At 37.1% G+C, this 18,727-nt stretch overlaps 1 protein-coding gene across 5 annotated transcripts in view; it reads right to left on the minus strand.

Annotated features, from left to right (window-relative positions):
* LOC150079201 (uncharacterized) overlaps positions 1-18,727 on the minus strand; it is a 369,083-nt gene that overhangs the window by 105,286 nt on the left and 245,070 nt on the right. For 4 of the 5 annotated variants that reach the window (XM_090384113.1, XM_090384109.1, XM_090384111.1 and 1 more), the window contains one exon: positions 4,914-5,144. The exons of the other annotated variant lie outside the window; for it this stretch is intronic. In XM_090384113.1, coding sequence (XP_090240239.1) covers positions 4,914-5,144 — 231 coding nt within the window. The remainder of the gene's footprint in view (positions 1-4,913; positions 5,145-18,727) is intronic. 5 annotated transcript variants of the gene reach the window in all.

Here is an 18,727-nt window from a genome sequence, read left to right on the forward strand (position 1 = left end):
TTACTTTCAAAATCGCACTATCTAAATTCAAAATAAACCATGGAGCTTGACTAGGTCTATAAGCTACTTATAGAAATAATTTAATCTAACAATTAAGTCAATAAAGTGGCTAAGTATAATTAAAAACTTTTCGTTCGCGGGAGCTGCAAAACCTGTTCAACACGTGGATTTGATACCCTTACCAAATGCATGGACAATACCTTCGGTAATATACTTCACTGAATCACTGACAGGCTTCATGGAGGACACTTGTGATGTTAAACTGTGCCAGCTATTGAAAAACATTTTAATCAGCTTTTTCAAACTGCCACTATGATATTCTTGATGGCCAACATTTTCTCTCAGTTAAAGCAGATATCATAAGGATATAATCATTCCCATAGGACCTGTCTTCAACTTCCCATGCAAACAAGGGGAGAAGAGAAGGAGAGCAGATAGAAAGATCAATGGCAGAAAAGGTATGGGCAAGCATGTGAAAAATGAACTATTTGACATACTTAGTAGGGAGAGTCATTGTTTGAGGATATGTTCTATTACAGGATACCTCACATTAGTATCAGCATCACCCCAAAAGGTATTACATCCAATGAGGTATTAGTAACGGCCGCATGCAAGAAAGCCTATGGCTTATGCTGCCCCAGCCAAAAAAAAAAAATCTGAACAAAACAATGATAAAAACAAAAAATAAATAAATAAATAAAATAAATAACTAAATAATAATAATTAATAAATAAAAAAATAAATAAAAAATAAATAAAAAGGAAATTAAACCTATCATCCTATGCGCTTCCCTTACCCGAAAGTACTATCCAGATGACCTTTGAATTTCCCCAAACTGTCGGCCTCTACCACCCATGAAGGCAACTTATTCCAGTAATTTATAACTCGCTGGCTAAAATAAAACTTCCTGCAGTCTAATCTAAACATTTCCCCCCGTAACTTGAATTTATGTCCCCTAGTTCTAGCATCATTTATAATCTTGAAAATTTTGTCCTCATTCATTTTACTGATGCCTCTCAGAGCCTTAAACACCTCAATCAAATCTCCTCTAAGGTGTCTACCTCACATTAGTATCAGCATCACCCAAACTAAGCCCAAACTAGGGTCTAGTTTCCAAACTCTGCAACCCACATATTCGAAGTCTTTCTTCATAAGGACGCCCTTTTGCCGATCTCACCAGGCGAGTTACCCTTCTTTGCACCCTTTCAAGAAGCTCGATGTCTTTCTTTAGGTGCGGTCTCCATACTTGAACACAGTATTCCAAGCGTGGTCTAACATAAGCCTTATATAATGGGATTATCACGTCCCTATCTGTACTTGCAAAAGTTCGATAGATCATCGATAGGACACCATGGGCCTTCCTTGCAACCTGTTTACAATGCTCAGAGAATTTCATGTCTGACCATATCGTAACACCCAAGTCCCTTTCAACTAAACCCAGTACTTGAGTACTGGGTTTAGTTGAACTCCACCAAGTGAATAAGTTTTTTTGGGATTACTGTTTCCCAGGTGTAATACCTTACACTTTGTTGGATTAAAGCACAGCTGCCATTTTTCTGACCATTCCTGAAGTCTATCTAGGTCTCTCTGAAGAAGCTCAGCTTGACAGTGATCATTAACTACTCTACCAATTTTAACATCATCTGCAAATTTAGACATCACGCCGTCTATCCCTTCATCAATGTCGTTTATGAAAATTAAAAACAACAGTGGTCCTAATACTGATCCTTGGGGAACCCCACTTCTTACATCAACCCAATCTGAGGAATAGCCATTTATCACAACCCTCTGCCTCCTGCCCTGAAGCCATCCTTCTATCCATCTAAGGATTTTCCCAGTGATTCCAACCTGTTCCAGCTTATAAAGCAACCGCTCGTGTGGGACTGAGTCAAAAGCTTTGCTGAAATCTAAATAAACAATGTTGAAATTATTCCCTAAATCCAGCTCGTGAGTGACCCTTTCGAAATAGCGAACCAGATTTTTTAAACATGATTTTCCCTTTACAAAACCATGCTGAGTATCCTTGAGAATTTCAATTCGATCCAAATGATCCTGAATTCCACCCTTGATCATGAGGTACCCTAATAAAAGAACATGAGAACAGAAAATGCATGCTAAAAGAGATCATCAAGGTCTGTCTGGGAGATGGGCCAATTGCATATAGCAGATATATACAGAACTGATTGTTAGGAAAAAATTCTATAAAGAGGTGAATGGCAATCACTTCCATAAGGAAGCTGAAATTCTGCTGCCAAGCAGGGTCCTCATTTGTCATTAAATGTGTATCCTGCAAACAAAGACAAACTGGGTTTTTGCCTATGGAGAACTCTGTTCTCCATAGCCCAGTTTCTTGCCATCTTCAATATTTTGTCAGAATCTACAGCAATTCCACTGCTTCAATTCGACCATTATTTGGACTTAGTGGATCCATTAGTTAACTTTCAAAGTGCTGAGGGCTTTTTCTCAAACTTGAGTTTATCTTTTTTGGGAAGTATAAATGCTGTCCTGTGTCCATTTCTTTCTCTGCAAATATCTCTAAGCCTAAGTCACCACTAACTTTGTATACCTCAATTTATTTCCATTTTCCATTGTATCAATTATCTCAGTATCCATTTTAGCATCAATTTTCTCTTGAGTTACTGATGGTTTAGGTTTGACTCTGCTCTGCCATGGAATGTTATTCCCACATCTGGAGTGGTGTCCCGAAACCTTTTCTCAAGCTCTGACTCTAATCAAAAGAGGGCAACCGTATTGTTACAAAGCAGAAACTGGGAAGCCAATCTTTCACAAAGTGTTTCCATTCTCTGTATCACAGACATTCAGTTTCTTCATCATGCCTTTTCTAAGGACAACTCCATGAGCACTGCTCTTCTGAATTGACATCTGTAATTCCACTGCTTCCTTCTAAACCAGTTCAGCCACACACTTTGCACATCCATTCACTGTTCATCTCCAAGCTCACAGAATCTGTCAGAAACTAACATTTCCTCTTCATCATTTATCCCTTTTACTTTTGTCACTGTAACAGGCTTCCTTCATATATTTCCTGAAAATTAAAATTTACAGAAATTGAAGTGTAACTTCAACAAGTATCTCATCTTCTCAGATTTAACCCATGCTAACAACAACCAGTTAAGGATCGAGAAGACAAAAACCCCAGACATGAAATATCATCGATGTCTAGGATTTTCATAGAATAAAAGCAAATTATTATTATTATTATTATTATTATTATTATTATTATTAACAGCTACAAAACAGCAAACAACGTGCCTGAGGGTGCAGCTACAAAGAATTATTACATAGCTTCAAAAAGCTTGGAGTATACATTTCCCAAAGTAAAGAAAAAAGTATATGTACAGATAAAATAAACTAAATAAATAAAAGGACTCATCCGTCCTATTTAAGTGAACAGGCAGAGCACTGGTATTTCTTCACACACAATCAGAGTCTTCGAACTTAAAAGAAGAGTCTATTTTAAGTCAGGTACCGGATGAGTAATAAAAATAATAATAATAACAACAGAAAAAAAAAATAATAATAATAATAATAACTATAATACAGTAAACTCTGTAAAATCCAGCATATTTTACAATCTGGACATATTATGAAAGAAATCCGACATTTGTTTCAATGACAGCATTTGTCTTTAACAATCCATGCAACAAGTGTCACATATCATATCGTGTCTTTAATAATTCATGCAATAAGTGCCATATATCACTTTCTTAGTGCTATTGCTTATTCATTAACTATATAACTTAACACTACCTGCTCTTGAAAATTACACCCAATCAGATGGCCATAGTGCTTCTGTGATCTTTAACATCACTTTAGAACAATTGAGGGAGAAGAGAGGTAGAAAATATCCAGAGGTGGAAAAATGCATGCTTCATTATATCTGTGGTTAATGTCCTCCATAAGCAGCAGTTTAATGGGATGCACAAGCAATAGATTTAATTGCATACAATTTTACAAGTTTTTTCTGACGTTATAACTAGTCATACTGCTCATCAGCTGCATGACAAGTTATAATAAGAGGTAAAAAAGGAACTTAATAACCTTTTTCATATGGAAGAGAAATTGACTGAATTTGATTATGATACATTAAAACCACAATGTCATATAAACTAATAGAGACTACAGATAAAAACAATAGGTAAACTGCAGCCATTGTCAATCCACTGCAGGATGAAAGCCTCCTCAATGATTCAGGTTGGGGGAAATGGATCACAATCTGCCACACTGGTCTAGCGTGGGTTGGCAGATCAACTATATTTAGCAGTCAGGCACTTGAACCCCGATCTACTCAAAGAGCGTGTGCTACTGCACTCCTGCTCCTGACCACTCAGCTAAGGAGGCTTACACATACCTTGTTATAATTATTCCTTAAGAAGGATAGTTTTATCCTGTATTTTTTTCTCTGAAGCACATTTATTGATATTCCTTCTTATACTCAAATATTATCGTAATTTGTTTACATTTAAAAAAGTCAAACTGTCATTTGTAATCATTAGCACTATCATTTAATTATAACAAGTGTTTAAGAAGGTAAATAAGTCCAATTTTTCTGTACTCAATGTTCATTGAATGTGTTTCTCCAAAACTTCTCAACTACTAGATATATCTCTCTAAAAAAGTGAAAATTTGAAAATCCAGCACCTCTAAATCCCCAGACTTTAAAGAGTTTACTGTACATAAAATTTATAGTTAAGCTAAATTCAATTGAAGAATCCCAGGACATTTATAAACACTTGTCAGTTTCAAAAAAAAATTGCTTAATCTGAAAAGTTTTATTTTCTTGCTTTTGACTTTCTCTGAATCATAATAAGTTGAAAGGGCCAGACAGTAAGAAGACATTAATTAAACAAACAAATGCACATAGTATATTTTCACATCAAAATGTTACTTACTTTATCATGATTAATATTGTTTGGAATATCTTTAGTGCTATGTTTTATTTCTTTCCCGTCAAGCTCATCATGTCTTATAAAACTTATTGCTTTATTTAAGTTGCTCGCACTAACATCCTGTGTTGAAAAATTGTGAAAAATTTCAAATTTCCTTCTTTGAATCTTCTGTTTCAACTCTGAATGCAACTCTTCCAACTGCTGATACTGATGTCGACACAGTTGTAATTCATCCTGTAAAATGAGTCATCCTGCTAGTATTATTTTATAATGACAGAATGATGCAAGGAAGTAAAAGTTATGTAACATCTGTGTAAAAATAGTCCCTAACTTCAAATTTTATCTATATCTATAAGTAGTACATTCAAAAAGTTCCTGGAGTCATATTCTGGTCTTTAATTGGTTTGCACTATGGCCTGTAATGTTTTATGGAGCACTGATGTTGACCTCGGTGCACATGCATGCCAAGTGGGAACTGGCTTGACCACTTCACTTATGTTACAACTGACTGACTGCAGAATGTTACAATTTGAATAGTGGGCTAACATCAAGTTCTCTTTAAACTTGGGAAAGTGCTAGATGGTGCATGTATTACGGAAAGTTTATGGAAATGGTGCTTTGAAGGAAACAGCAATTTACAAGTGGTTTAATCAGTTTAAAAAAAGACAGGAAACACTGAAAGATGAACCTCGCAGTGGGCGACCTTCGACATCACGAAAAGGTGAAAATGTCACAAAAGTAAAGGAACTTGTGTGAAATGATAGGCAAATCGTTGTTTGTCACCTGTTCATGAGGCTGGTAGGCTCAGTACACACAATCCTGATGTAAAATTTAGGAATGTGTCACACAAAGTTTGTTCATGCTTGCTGTCAATCAAATGGACTGCAGGAAAGTTATTGCTCAGGCTTAATGTCCAAGTTTGCAGATGATACGAAGGTCGGCAGGGTTGTTAATGACACTAATGACAGTATGCTGCTGCAACAGGATCTAAAAAAGTTGAGTAGATGGACTGAGAGGTGTCAACTGAAGTTTAACATTGACAAATGTAAAGTACTACATATGGGAAGCAGTAACCCCAGAGTAACGTATCACTCTGTGGTACTACATTGACAGTGGCAGAGAATGAAAAGGATCTGGGGGGGTAATTGTGCAGGCAGATATGAAGTTTTCTGAGCAGTGCAGACGGTCTGCAAGGGTAGCTCATGGTGTCTTGTCAATGACATACAGGAATTTTTCTAGCAGGGATAAGGAGGTGATTATCCCCTTGTATAAGGCAATGGTCAGGCCACACCTTGAGTACTGTATACAGGTCTGGAGGCCTCATTTTAAGAAGGATGTAGAGCTGTTGGAACAAGTACAGAGAAGGGCAACAAGATTAGTGAATGGAATGAAGGGTTGCTCTTATGAAGAAAGGCTTAAGTTTTGCAGATTACAATGTCTGGAGACTAGGCACCTGCGAGGTGATTTGATTGAGGTGTATAAAGTCTTGAATGGTTTGAGCATGCTCAATGCTGATGGGATTCTTCCTCTTGCTCAGAATAATCACCTGAGAGGGCATAAATTCAAATTGAGGAAAGACAGTTTAGGATAGATGTGTGGAAGTTTGCCTTTAGCCAGTGGGTAGTTGATTGGTGGAACAGACTTCCATCTTTTGTTGTGGAAGTTGATAGCCTAAATAAATTTAAGGTTGAGCTGGACAGGTATTTGGAATGAACGAAGGGGTGAAATGGGAGCAGTTTTTTTTTGGCTGATGCTCATAAGCCTGCTTTCTTGCAGTGTATGCTAATGCTAATTGCAGGTGATTCGTTTGAAGCTTCTGTGCAGGATCTGAGCTTCCTAAGAAAAGTGGTCACTGGGCATGAGAGTTAGGTATTCAACCCCAAGACTAAGGTAGAATAATACACAAAAATAATACACAAAAATGTCCCCATGGTCCAAGAAGTCTCATGCAATAAAATCCAACATCAAAGTCATGCTGACTGGTATTTTTTGAGGAAGAGGGCATAGCACACCGTGAATTTGTGACTGGGAAAAGCTTACTGCTGCTTACTACATTTAGAATGTGAAGTGAAGATGACCTCAAAAATAGAAGGATGGCTGGATCCTGCAATATGAAAATGAGCCCAGTCACATGGCGATGCCAGTTTAGCAGTTCTTGGCTACAAAAAAAAATCACACTCACAAAGCAGTCTCCATACATCCCCAGCACTGTGCCACCCGACCCGACTTCTGGCTGTTCCCTAAACTGATAATATGGCTCTGAGGTTGTCATTTTGCTACAGTGGATGATATCAAAGAAAATGTCAAGGGCAGCCTTACATGCACTAATAAAACATGATTTTAAAGAATGCTTCAAAGCTTGGAAAAATCAATGGAGCAAGTGAGTGTGCAGAAGGAAGGTTGAAGGTGATCAGGTTTTTTTTTATTTAATTATTTCTTTTTATCATTGTTTTATTCGGGGTTTTTTTTTTTTTTTTTTTTTGGCTGGCGCAGCATAAGCCATAGGCTTTCTTGTACCATGCGGCCATTACTAATACTAATAAGCACAGCTGTTGATTCAATTAATTTTTATTGTAAAATTCTGGGAACCTTTTGAATGTACCTCGTATATACATATATTAGTGATGGACATAATCAAATGATCCATAATCGATTATTTAGTTCTCACCTCTCAATTATTTTCATCATTAACACACACACACACACACCTGCCTAAAAGTTTGGAATTACAGCATATGAGAACAGTTTTAGTTAATTTTTTTTGAAATTAGCTATGACAATGTAAGGTTTAATATAAAAAAAAACAAAAAACCCACATTACAGAGTATTTTAAGATTTTAAAAGCTCTATTGCATTTGGCAATTGGGGTGGCCACACCATAATTTGCTATACTCCCTCCTTATCGTTAATTATATTGTTATTGTTATGCATATCGTTACCAATATGCATCCCAACACTAGAGTCCTGTTTTCTAATACTCCTTCCTGTTGAGAATAGTTGATAGAAAGTCCTGTACAGCTTACAGCTGTGCTTCAGTACTAAGTTATAGCCACACCATAATTTGCTATATACCCTCCTTATTGCTAATCATATTGTTAATGATATGCATCCCAATGCTCAAGTCCTGTTTTCTAATACTCCCTTCTGTTGTCCTGCAGCTTAGTGCTGTGCTTCAGGTCATTGTCTTGTTGTAATACAAAATTTATTCCACAAAGCTGAAGTCCTGAGGATATTGCATTATGTTCAAGAATGTTTTTATAGCCTTTTTTTCTTAAAATTCTTAAATTCTGATGATGACACCATCACAATCTGGAGTTGCTTCTGTTTTTCTGGATGATGATGTCATCTAGAAAAACAGAGGCAAACTCCAGATTGTGATGGAACCACCCCATGTTTGACTGTAAGCACTAAACAACATGGCATCATTATATTTTTCCCCTCCAGTTGATCATGTCACAAATTCTAAGCTTGGATGCAAAAATTTCGAATTTAGATTCATCCGTCCACAGTATGTTTCTCCACTCTTCAATTGTTCAATGTTAATTACTCTTAGCCCAAGCCAACCATTTCTTTCGATTTTCTGGTTTTAATAAGGATTTTCAGACTGCTACATGATCATGAAGTCCTTTTTTTTTTTTAAGACATTTTACAGTTGATGTAGATACAGTAGTTTCTCTGTTCCTACTGAACTCAACTGGGATTTCAGGTGTAGTAAGTTGTCAATTGCATTTGGAAATCAGTGTTATGGTCTGACCTGCTTCCATTGTTATGCATGGTCATCCTGATCATGGTTTGTCGTTTAAACTGCCAGTCTCCTTGAGTTGTAAAATGGTAGTTTGTACTCCTTTAAATAAAACATCTAGTTTTTTGACAATACTTCTCATGGAATATCTTTCTTTTACAGAGTTATAATACCACTTCTTTTTTCAACACTAAGTTCCTTATTTCTTGTCGTGTTTATTATAAAACACACAAAACTTAGACCAAATACTCCTTCTGAATGATGAGTGTTAATTTTTTTAAGTTACAGCTCTTACTCCTCAATTTATATTATTGCAAAACACTCTAGAATCATTCGTTTACAATCTTCTATAATATTGAAACAACATTCCCAATTTCTAGAATATTCTACAATGTCCTACCATATTTGGAAATATTCTACATCTTTCTCAAATATTCTACGATGTCCTACCATATTTGGAATATTCTACATCTTTCTCGAATATTCTAGAAAATTTCTTAAATATTATTTAAGTTTTTTTTTATTTATACATAATAGAATATATTTTAATAAAAATTGGTAAACAAGTTGGTCCTATTTTAATAAATAGTGTGAAAGTTAATAAAAATGAAACATTATTCCAAACTTTTAGGTGGCAATGTATATATATATATATCTATCTGCACCGCCACTCATTAAAAATCAACATAAACTCTCTGATTCTATAAAGCTGGGAAGCAGTTTGTACCAAAAGCTGACAATGCTGACAAATTTTGCATATATAGATTATGATTATTTCTCCTTAATTTGAACCCCATTTGATCAAATTGTTTGTTATCTTAAAGAATGGAAATATATCCCCAAAATTAAGTTTTCTCAACCTTTTAAAATCATAAATACCAAAATCAGATCACTAAGCAAGGGACTGGTATCCACATCTTTGTAGGCAACACAAACAGATTCTTTCTAAAATGGGGTTTTCAGACTTGAATATAGTATTCAAGATGTAGTCTGATTTTCATATTGAGATGTTGACCTCTTTATTTCTATTGTAAAAATCCATATATATGCACTAAAGGAAACAAACTGAAAGACCACAAAAGAGTGATCCAGTTTTGACCAAAGCTGGTGATGATGTTAAGAGGAAGTTATAAGAATTTATTCGTGTAAAGATACTACATATTCTGGGAATTGATTCAGTTTTAAGAGGATTTGTTTGCGAACAAATTCTACATTTGAAATTTATTATTATTATTTTTTACATAAAAAATTATAAATTTTTTAAAATTTTTTGATTAAAATTTATTGTATTCCTAGAGTAACGCAGAGAATTTCTCTTTTTCAAGAGAAAAGAGACCTCAAGAGAGGAGGGATGGTCAGCCTATGTGGGGACACAATGTCATTCCACATTAAGTGGTTCTCTGAATTCAATTATATTAAAGTTAAACAATATTTAATGCTTTCAAAAACTCCATTAGTAACTTTGTATCTATACATTTATTTTCAATAACCAGCACTTTCAACTGCTGTATGCAAACACATAATGGTCTTACTTGAGAGTCTACGCCACCAAACGAAATTCAAGTTTTACATGTTTGTTTATTTTTTTGAAAAATTGCATTGGTATATAAAACAGCCATACCTTCACTGTACATAAAACACTCAAGGTGAAATGTGCTCTGATTGGTTAGTCATCTATCAATTCAAGTGACATAATATTTCTCTGTTCTCCTTGGTCTCTTTAATAATTGTTGATAGTGGTCTTAACTTAATCGTTAATAAAGGAGTGTGGTGTTTTGGTTCGTATTTTTGAAATTTAATTCTATTAACAGTGCAGTTAGAACTGTCATTCTGCACATTTATTTGCTTTGAAAATTAAGCTTTATTGATATTAATTTTTATTAACCTTTATATTAATTGAGGCTTTACTGGTTTCTAAAGTGAGGGTGAGTACTATTTCTGGGTTGTATTTCTGCGTTGCACAGAAATAAAAAAAAAAAAAAAAAAAAAAAACCCACAGAACAAAATTTGCTTGATAGTTCATGGCAAGCCTTTCTCGGGTGTTTATTATGACCATACTCGTTATTCTTGCCTTTCTAATTACTGTACAACTGCTTAATATTTCAGTAAGTAAAACAGACATGTCTGCACTATATTAAAGGTATTCAAACATAGCTAAGGAGATCTTCACTATTTCCACTTTCATCTGATCTTCAGCCTTATGATTGGCTGATGATATTTGTTCAGATATATATATTGTGTAGATAGTGAACCAAAAACTCTGGAAACTGGGTTATCTCCTATCTCAAGCTGAAAAAATTGGCACTTGCATTATGTGCCCAAAGATTATCATCGGGACTGCATCTCTCTGAAGCAGATTTTTTTTTTTTTGCATTGATTTCAAGCAATTTAGGTGTTCTGATAGTAATGGAAAAGTTTTCAGTTATGGCCAAAGTGGGAAAGGCTCAGTGTCAAGCACAAATGGGAGGGCGAGATTAAAAGCCTTTACTTTAATTCTTAAAAAAAAAAGTATTAAAATTATCTTGTCCAGTTAAAAAATTGCTTGTGTTATTTTGTTTGTTCATTTTTTATGAAATTTCATCAACTTCATCATGCTGTTACTCAAGTGAAAATTTTGATCAATGGCCTAAGGAATAAAAGAATAAGAATAAAATAATATAGTTAAAAAAATAAATTAATCACACAGAAAAATTATCAAAAAGTAGACAGCTGGGTTACTGATACATTCCCTCTTTATCTGTGTTTGAATCTTCACATTTCATGATTGGTTAGATTTATTATCCAAAAACTGACAATCTCCAAAACCCGAGTTTTCTGGATTTCAGATGTTATATCTGTATTAGCCATATATTGAAAGGAAGCCCAAGGCTTTATTTGCACCAGCTTATAGACATAAATAAATAATAATAATAATAATTAATTAATTACTTAATAAAAATAAAATAAAATACCTATTTCTTTCTTTTTTCATATAGGTATCTATCTAGTTGACCTTTAAATTTCTCTGGGTGGCCGAGGTAACTTATTCTAGCAAAGTACTAAAAAAGGGTTTAGGGCTGAAAGCCTCAGACTATGGGAAAATTACTAGTTAACAAGTTAGTGCAAAGAATCATTTTAGTTTGTAGTAAATCACTGAAAGAGGTGAAATTACATTGTTTCTGTTACATCTCATATTGTGAATGTTTTCAAAACAAGTTGCCTGTTATTGAATAAGCATATCTATCTTGAATAAGCAATGCTTTCCCAGTAGAGAGGATTAATGTTACTTATTCTGAGGGTCTGAGGACGAGTGTTGCCTGTGCGGACGTGCCTTTCTGCCGCTCTTGGAACAGAGAAGTTTTTTCTGATTTATTTTCTGCTTTATTAGTTTAAATTGACATATTAACTTATTTTCTAAAGTAGCTTTATATTCCTATTTACGGTACTTAAGTTTAAAGTAACTTAGATAGAGATTTTGTAGGTATTACTTAGTATCGGAAAGGGTATCAAATCCACGTGTTTACCGTTTGTAAATAGCCGCCATTGTTACGCGAAAATTAATCAGTAAAATTTATTAATCTTGTCGAACTTCATTGGCAATTAAATTGTACTTTTAACTATATATATAACCACTTAGGTTACGTAACATAAATAATTAGTAAAAATAAATAATTAATACATAACTTGATACAGAAGTTATATAAAGGGATTTCGTAGATAACACTCGTTACTGAAACATAAATATTTCGTAGATAACACTCGTTACTGAAACATAAATATTTCGTAGATAACACTCGTAGATTTCGTAGATAACACTCGTTACTGAAACATAAATATAGCGTTATAACTGTGTTGGGATACAAGTTTAGGATTTAATTTTGTACTGAAATTGAAATTTTATTGAAAGTAAATCGAAATCATGACTCAAACCAGAGCAGCAAAGCAAAAGGCTCAAGCTAATGGGAATGCTGTGGCTCAGGGGAGAACTGAGGGGGGCAGTTGCCCTCTGAATCACAGCCTTTTAAGATGCACTATTTGCTTGATGTTTGCGGAGCAGTCAGGTATGGGACATGATACTGCCATGGGGGATGTCTTTGTATGTGCGCGATGCAAGGAGTGTAAGGAAATCAGGCGACAACTCAGCGTTGTTATGGGCCTATATGAGAGCTTGAAGGACAGGGTGGATGCCCTCAAAGGATTACAAGTGAGGGGCCCATCAAGCTCAGCTGCCGACACAAATGCCAGAGCACTGGCTTCACTTGGTCATCGCGCAACACAGCGGCAACCCCCAAGGCAGAATGTGCTGGTCCCAAAGGAACTAGTAGTTGTTGGTGACTCTATTGTCAGGGAAACGGGAAACATGCTTTGTAAAAAGGATAGGTGGAACAGGACCAGGGTATGTCTGCCAGGGGCAAAGGTAGATGACGTTGTAGAGCGGATATCATCTTTTAAGGGCACAAAAGGTGATATAGTTGTACACGTTGGCACAAATGATATTAAGAGTAGGAGACCGGCGGAATTACTTAACAAGTACAGGTCACTGATGAAAAAAAGCCGTGAATCAGGGTTGAATTTGAAAGTGTCTGCAATTCTGCCCAGACACGATAGGAGGGAGTATATGATGAGAGTCCTGTCGATCATTTCGGCCCTGGAAAGATTGTGCAGGGCTCAAGGGGTAGAATTTTTTTCAGCCTGGTCTGTACTTTTTAACAGGAGAGACTGCTTCTACAGGGATGGGATACACTTAAATAGAAAGGGTGCAAGAATGTTTGCTGATGCTATCGAGGCAGTGTTAGGTGGGAAAAGTGTTAGGTGGTCGGAAAACTGCTAGACTGGGGGGGATACAAGGAATAATAGATTAACAGTAGCCACTGGCAGAGGAGAAAGTGATTCTTGCACTGATTCTATTGGAATGAGCAGCAGCCTGGAAAATAAGATGCAGGATATTTCAGAGACTGCTGGGAATCATGGGGGTACAAGTAAACACATGGGTTGTGTTAGGGTGGCTAAGAGGAAGGGCAGGTGCATGTATACTTGCGTGTACACCAATGCTAGGAGTTTAGTAAATAAATTTGATGAATTTGAGGTATTGCTCAAAACATCAGAGGCAGATATTGTGGGGATTTCAGAGACGTGGTGTCACACAGATATAAGGAATGCAGAACTGGAATTTGGGGAGTACGTCTACAGAAAGGATAGACAGGATAGGAAGGGAGGAGGGGTTATGCTATTAGTTAAGAAACACATAAAATCCAAGGAATTGAAACCAGTCGACATCGCTGGACAGGGAAGTGTCGAGTCAGTTTGGTGTGACATAAGCATTGGGAGATCAAAATTGAGAGTAGGAGTGCTATAGACCGGATGACTCTGATGAGTATAATAAGAAATTGTACAGGGAAATAGTGGGCCAGTAAATCAGAGAGTCTTATAATGGGGGATTTTAATTTCCCAGATATTGACTGGAATTTGGGGCTGGTCACTCACACACTAGCAAGGCTTTTGTGGATTTATTGGATGATTGTTTTCTACATCAGCATGTTCGGGAGGCAACTAGAGGGAGTAATACTCTTGATTTGATTATCAGCAGTGATTCTTCATGCATTAAGAATCTGCAGATAAATGAACCACTAGGTGGCAGTGATCACATTATTCTGAAGTGGGATTTACTCAAAGAGGTAACTACCATTAAGGGTAAAGGGAAGGGGTATTGCTTTCGTAAAGGCGACTACGATGGACTGAGACAGTATTTAAATTCTATACAGTGGGATCAACTGATGATGTTACCAACAGCAAATTCAAAATGGGAAGCATTCAAAGAACTTATCTTGGAAGCTACTAGGCTTTACATACCAACTAAGAAATATTGTTCAAGGTTTAGGCCTAAATGGATGTCAGATGAACTAATGAGGCATATGGCAGAGAAGAAAAATGCATGGGATACATACAAATTAACACGTGACACAGAAGCCTATGATAGACACAAGTTGATCTGTAACCAAGTTACAAAGGAGGTTAGGCAGGCGAAGGCAGATTACGAGAAATCCTTGGCAAGGGATGCGAAGAAAAACAGCAAAGAGTTCTTTACTTATGTAAACTCTAGAAGGAAGGGGATGAATCAGATTGGTCAACTTAATATCGATGGGTCAACTGTTGATGATCCTGCTCAGGTAGCTAACAAACTAAATGAATATTTTGCATCGACATTCACACATGAGGAGTTATTCAGCGAGGGGAATGCCAGAGGTATATTCAACTCTTGCAGTAAGCTAGAGAATCTTGTAATAACTAAAAGTAAAGTGGAGGAGAAATTGTTGAAGATAAACACAAGAAAGGCACCTGGGGTGGATGGGATCTATCCAGTTATATTAAAGGAGGCAGCAAAGGAAGTAAGCAAACCCTTAGCCATAATTATGAGAGCTTTCTTGGACTCAGGGGAGGTACCCATGGACTGGAGATGCGCAAATGTGACCCCAATTCACAAAGGAGGATCAAAGGCTGACACAAGTAAATATAGACCTGTGAGTTTAACTTCTGTTCCCGGAAAATTAATGGAGGCACTGGTTAAAGAAGCACTGCGGGATCATCTAGGCAAGACTTCAGTTATAGCTCGGACACAGCATGGTTTTGTTAAGGGGAAGTCTTGCCTGACCAATTTGATTGGATACTATGATGCAGTCACAAAAGAACTGGATGCAAGGAATAACTTTGATATTATATACTTGGATCTTAGAAAGGCTTTTGATACTGTTGCACATGGAAGACTGCTGCACAAATTGGAACAGTGTGGCATTGGAGGCAAATTGCTGCTATGGATAAAGGGCTGGTTGAGGCGGAGAAGACAGAGAGTGGTAATCAATGGACACTGCTCATCGTGGACTAATGTTATTAGTGAAGTCCCTCAGGGTTCAGTATTGGGTCCTTTATTGTTTTCTGTATTTATAAATGATATTGATGATGGTATATCAAGCTTAATGTCCAAGTTTGCAGACAATACGAAGGTTGGCAGGGTTGTCAAGGACACTACTGACACTATGCTGCTGCAACAGGATCTGGAAAGGTTGAGCAGATGGGCTGAGAAGTGGCAAATGAAGTTTAACATTGACAAATGTAAAGTACTACACATGGGAAACAGCAAACCCAGAGCAACGTATCAACTCTGTGGTACTACACTGACAGTGGTAGAGAATGAAAGGGACCTGGGGGTGGTTGTGCAGGCAGATATGAAGTTCTCTGAGCAGTGCAGACGGGCTGCAAGAGTAGCTCATGGTGTATTGTCAATGATATATAGGAATTTTTCTAGCAGGGATAAGGAGGTGATTATTCCCTTGTATAAGGCAATGGTCAGGCCATACCTAGAGTACGTTATACAGGCCTGGAGGCCTCATTTCAAGAAGGATGTAGAGCTGCTGGAACGAGTACAGAGAAGGGCAACAAGATTAGTGAATGGAACAAAGGGGGTGCTCTTACGAAGAAAGGCTTAAGTTTTGCGAATTACAGTGTCTGGAGACTAGGCACAAACGAGGTGATCTGATAGAGATGTACAAAGCCTTGAATGGTTTGAGCATGTTCAATGCTGATGGGATTCTTCCTCTTGCTCAGAATAATCACCTGAGAGGGCATAAATTCAAATTGAGGAAAGACAGATGTAGGATAGATGTGCGGAAATTTGCCTTCAGCCAGCGGGTGGTTGGAAGGTGGAACAGACTTCCATCCCTTGTCGTGGAAGTTGATAGCCTAAATAAGTTTAAGGCTCAGCTGGATAGGTATTTCGAACAAACAGAGGGGTGAAGTGGAAGTGGTTATTTTTTATTTATTTATTTTACTTCTTTTTTTTTTGGCTGATGCTGCATAAGCTTGCTTTCTTGCATCAAATGCCTCTACTAATGCTAATGCTAAATACAAAGCAAAATAATGCTAATGCTAATTCTTGGCGGATACTATTACACCAGAGGGCACCATTTCGAAGCTTGTTAGCCTCTCTTCAGTAGGTGGGTAAGTACTCCGGTGATACAATGAGTGACAACCAAGTTATGAAGCTTTTTTAACTTCACAATAAGAGATACCAGATGGTGCATGACAGTAAAGTACTAAAAAAGTACTTTCAGCCCTGAAAAGGGTTTAGGGACTGAAAGCCTCACAGGAGAAATTTATTTATTTAATAGTACAAAGCATAATTTTAGTTCATAGTAAATTGCCGAAGTAGCTGAAATGGCATTGTTTTTGTTACATCTCATTGTCACAATGCCTTCACGACAAATTGTCTGTTATTGTACTACCTCCAATATGCAATGCTTCCCCAGTAGAGAAGACTAATGTTACTTATTCTAGGTGGATGCAATTAGAGAGATGGCACCATTTCAGGGCTTGTTGGCAGGGATCGATCCAGCCATGGTTAATAGGGGCTTGAGTCCTCATCCCCAAATACCTAGAATTAGCATTAGTTGAGGCATATGATGTAAGAAAGCAAGCTTATACAGTATCAGCCAAAAAAAAAAAAAAACCCCCTTCCCATTTCAACCATCTGGTTACTCCAAATGTTTGTCTAGTTCAGCCTTAAATTTTAAGCTATCAACTTCCACAACAACAGATAGAAGTCTGTTCCAGCAATCAACTACCCGCTGGCTAAAGCCAAACTTCTGCACATCTATTCTACCACTGTCTTTCCTCAATTTGAATTCATGCCCCCTCAGGTTCTTAATATGAGCAAGCAGAAGTATCCTGTCAGCATTGAGCCTGCTCAAACCAATCAAGGCGAATACAACTCAATCAGATCACCCGCAGGTGCCTAGTGTCCAGATGCTGCAACTTGCAGGCCTTTCTTCATAAGTGCACCCTTTGTTCCTCTTGTCAATCTTGCTGCCCTTCTCTCTATTTGTTCTAGCAACTCTACATCCTTCCTAAAATGAGGCTTCCAGACCTGCATGCAGTACTCAGGTGTGGCCTGACCATTGCCTTATACAAAGGGATAATTACCTCCTTGTCTGTACTAGCAAAATTCCCATTTATCATTGACAAAACTCCATGGTCTGCTCTGGGAGCCCACCTGCACTGCTCAGAGAACTTCATATCTGACTCACACTTACCTCCAAGTCTTTTTCATTCTCCACCTCCCTGAGTCTAGTACCACACAGTTGGTACGTTTCTCTTGGGTGACTGTTACCCATATGCAGTACTTTGCATTTGTCAAAGTTAAACTTCAGATGCCACTTTTCAACACATCTGCCTAACTTTTCTAGATCCTGTTGCAGTAGCATACTGTCTTTACTGTCATTAACAACCCAGCCAACCTTTGTATCATCTGCAAACTTGTACATTAAGCCGATATACCTTCATTGATATCATTGATAAACACACAAAACAACAATGCACCCAACACCGAAACCTGGGGGACTCCACTAGTAACATTAGTCCAAGTAGAGCAGTGTCCATTTATTATCACTCTCTGCCGTCTCCCACTCAACCATCACTTTATCCATTTCAGCAACTTACTCTTAATGCCATACCACTCTAATTTGTACAGCAGTCTTCCATGTGCAACAGTATCAAAAGCGTTCCTGAAATATAAGGATATATGAGATCAAAATTATTTTTTGCATCCAGTTCATTTGTGACCACATTGTAGTATCCAATCAAATTGGTCAGACAAGATTTCCCCTTAACAAACTGATGTTTTGTCTGAACTATTACTGCAGCCTTGTCAGGTGATCCTGTATCACCTCTTTAACCAGTGACACCATTATTTTCTCTGGAACAGAAGTTAAATTAATAGGTCCATAATTCTTTGTGTCACCCTTTGCACCTCCTTTGTGAATTGGAGATACATTTGTACATCTCCAGTCCATGGGAACCTCCCCTGACTCTAATGATACTCCCATAATTATGCTTAAGGGTTTGCTTAGTTCCCTTGCTGCCTCCTTCAATATAACTGGATAGATTCCATCTACCCCAGGTGCCTTTTTTATTTTAACTTCAACAATTTCTTCTCCACTTTGCTCTCAGTTATCACAAAATCACTTAGCTCCCTGTTACAGTTTGAAAAACTTCTGGCATTCCCTCCCCTCCTTGAATAACTCCTCACGTGTGAATGTAGATGCAA

This window comes from Mastigoproctus giganteus, chromosome 10 (genome assembly GCF_048544385.1).
Source record: "Mastigoproctus giganteus isolate SK-2022 chromosome 10, ASM4854438v1, whole genome shotgun sequence".
NCBI classification, from domain to species: domain Eukaryota; kingdom Metazoa; phylum Arthropoda; class Arachnida; order Uropygi; family Thelyphonidae; genus Mastigoproctus; species Mastigoproctus giganteus.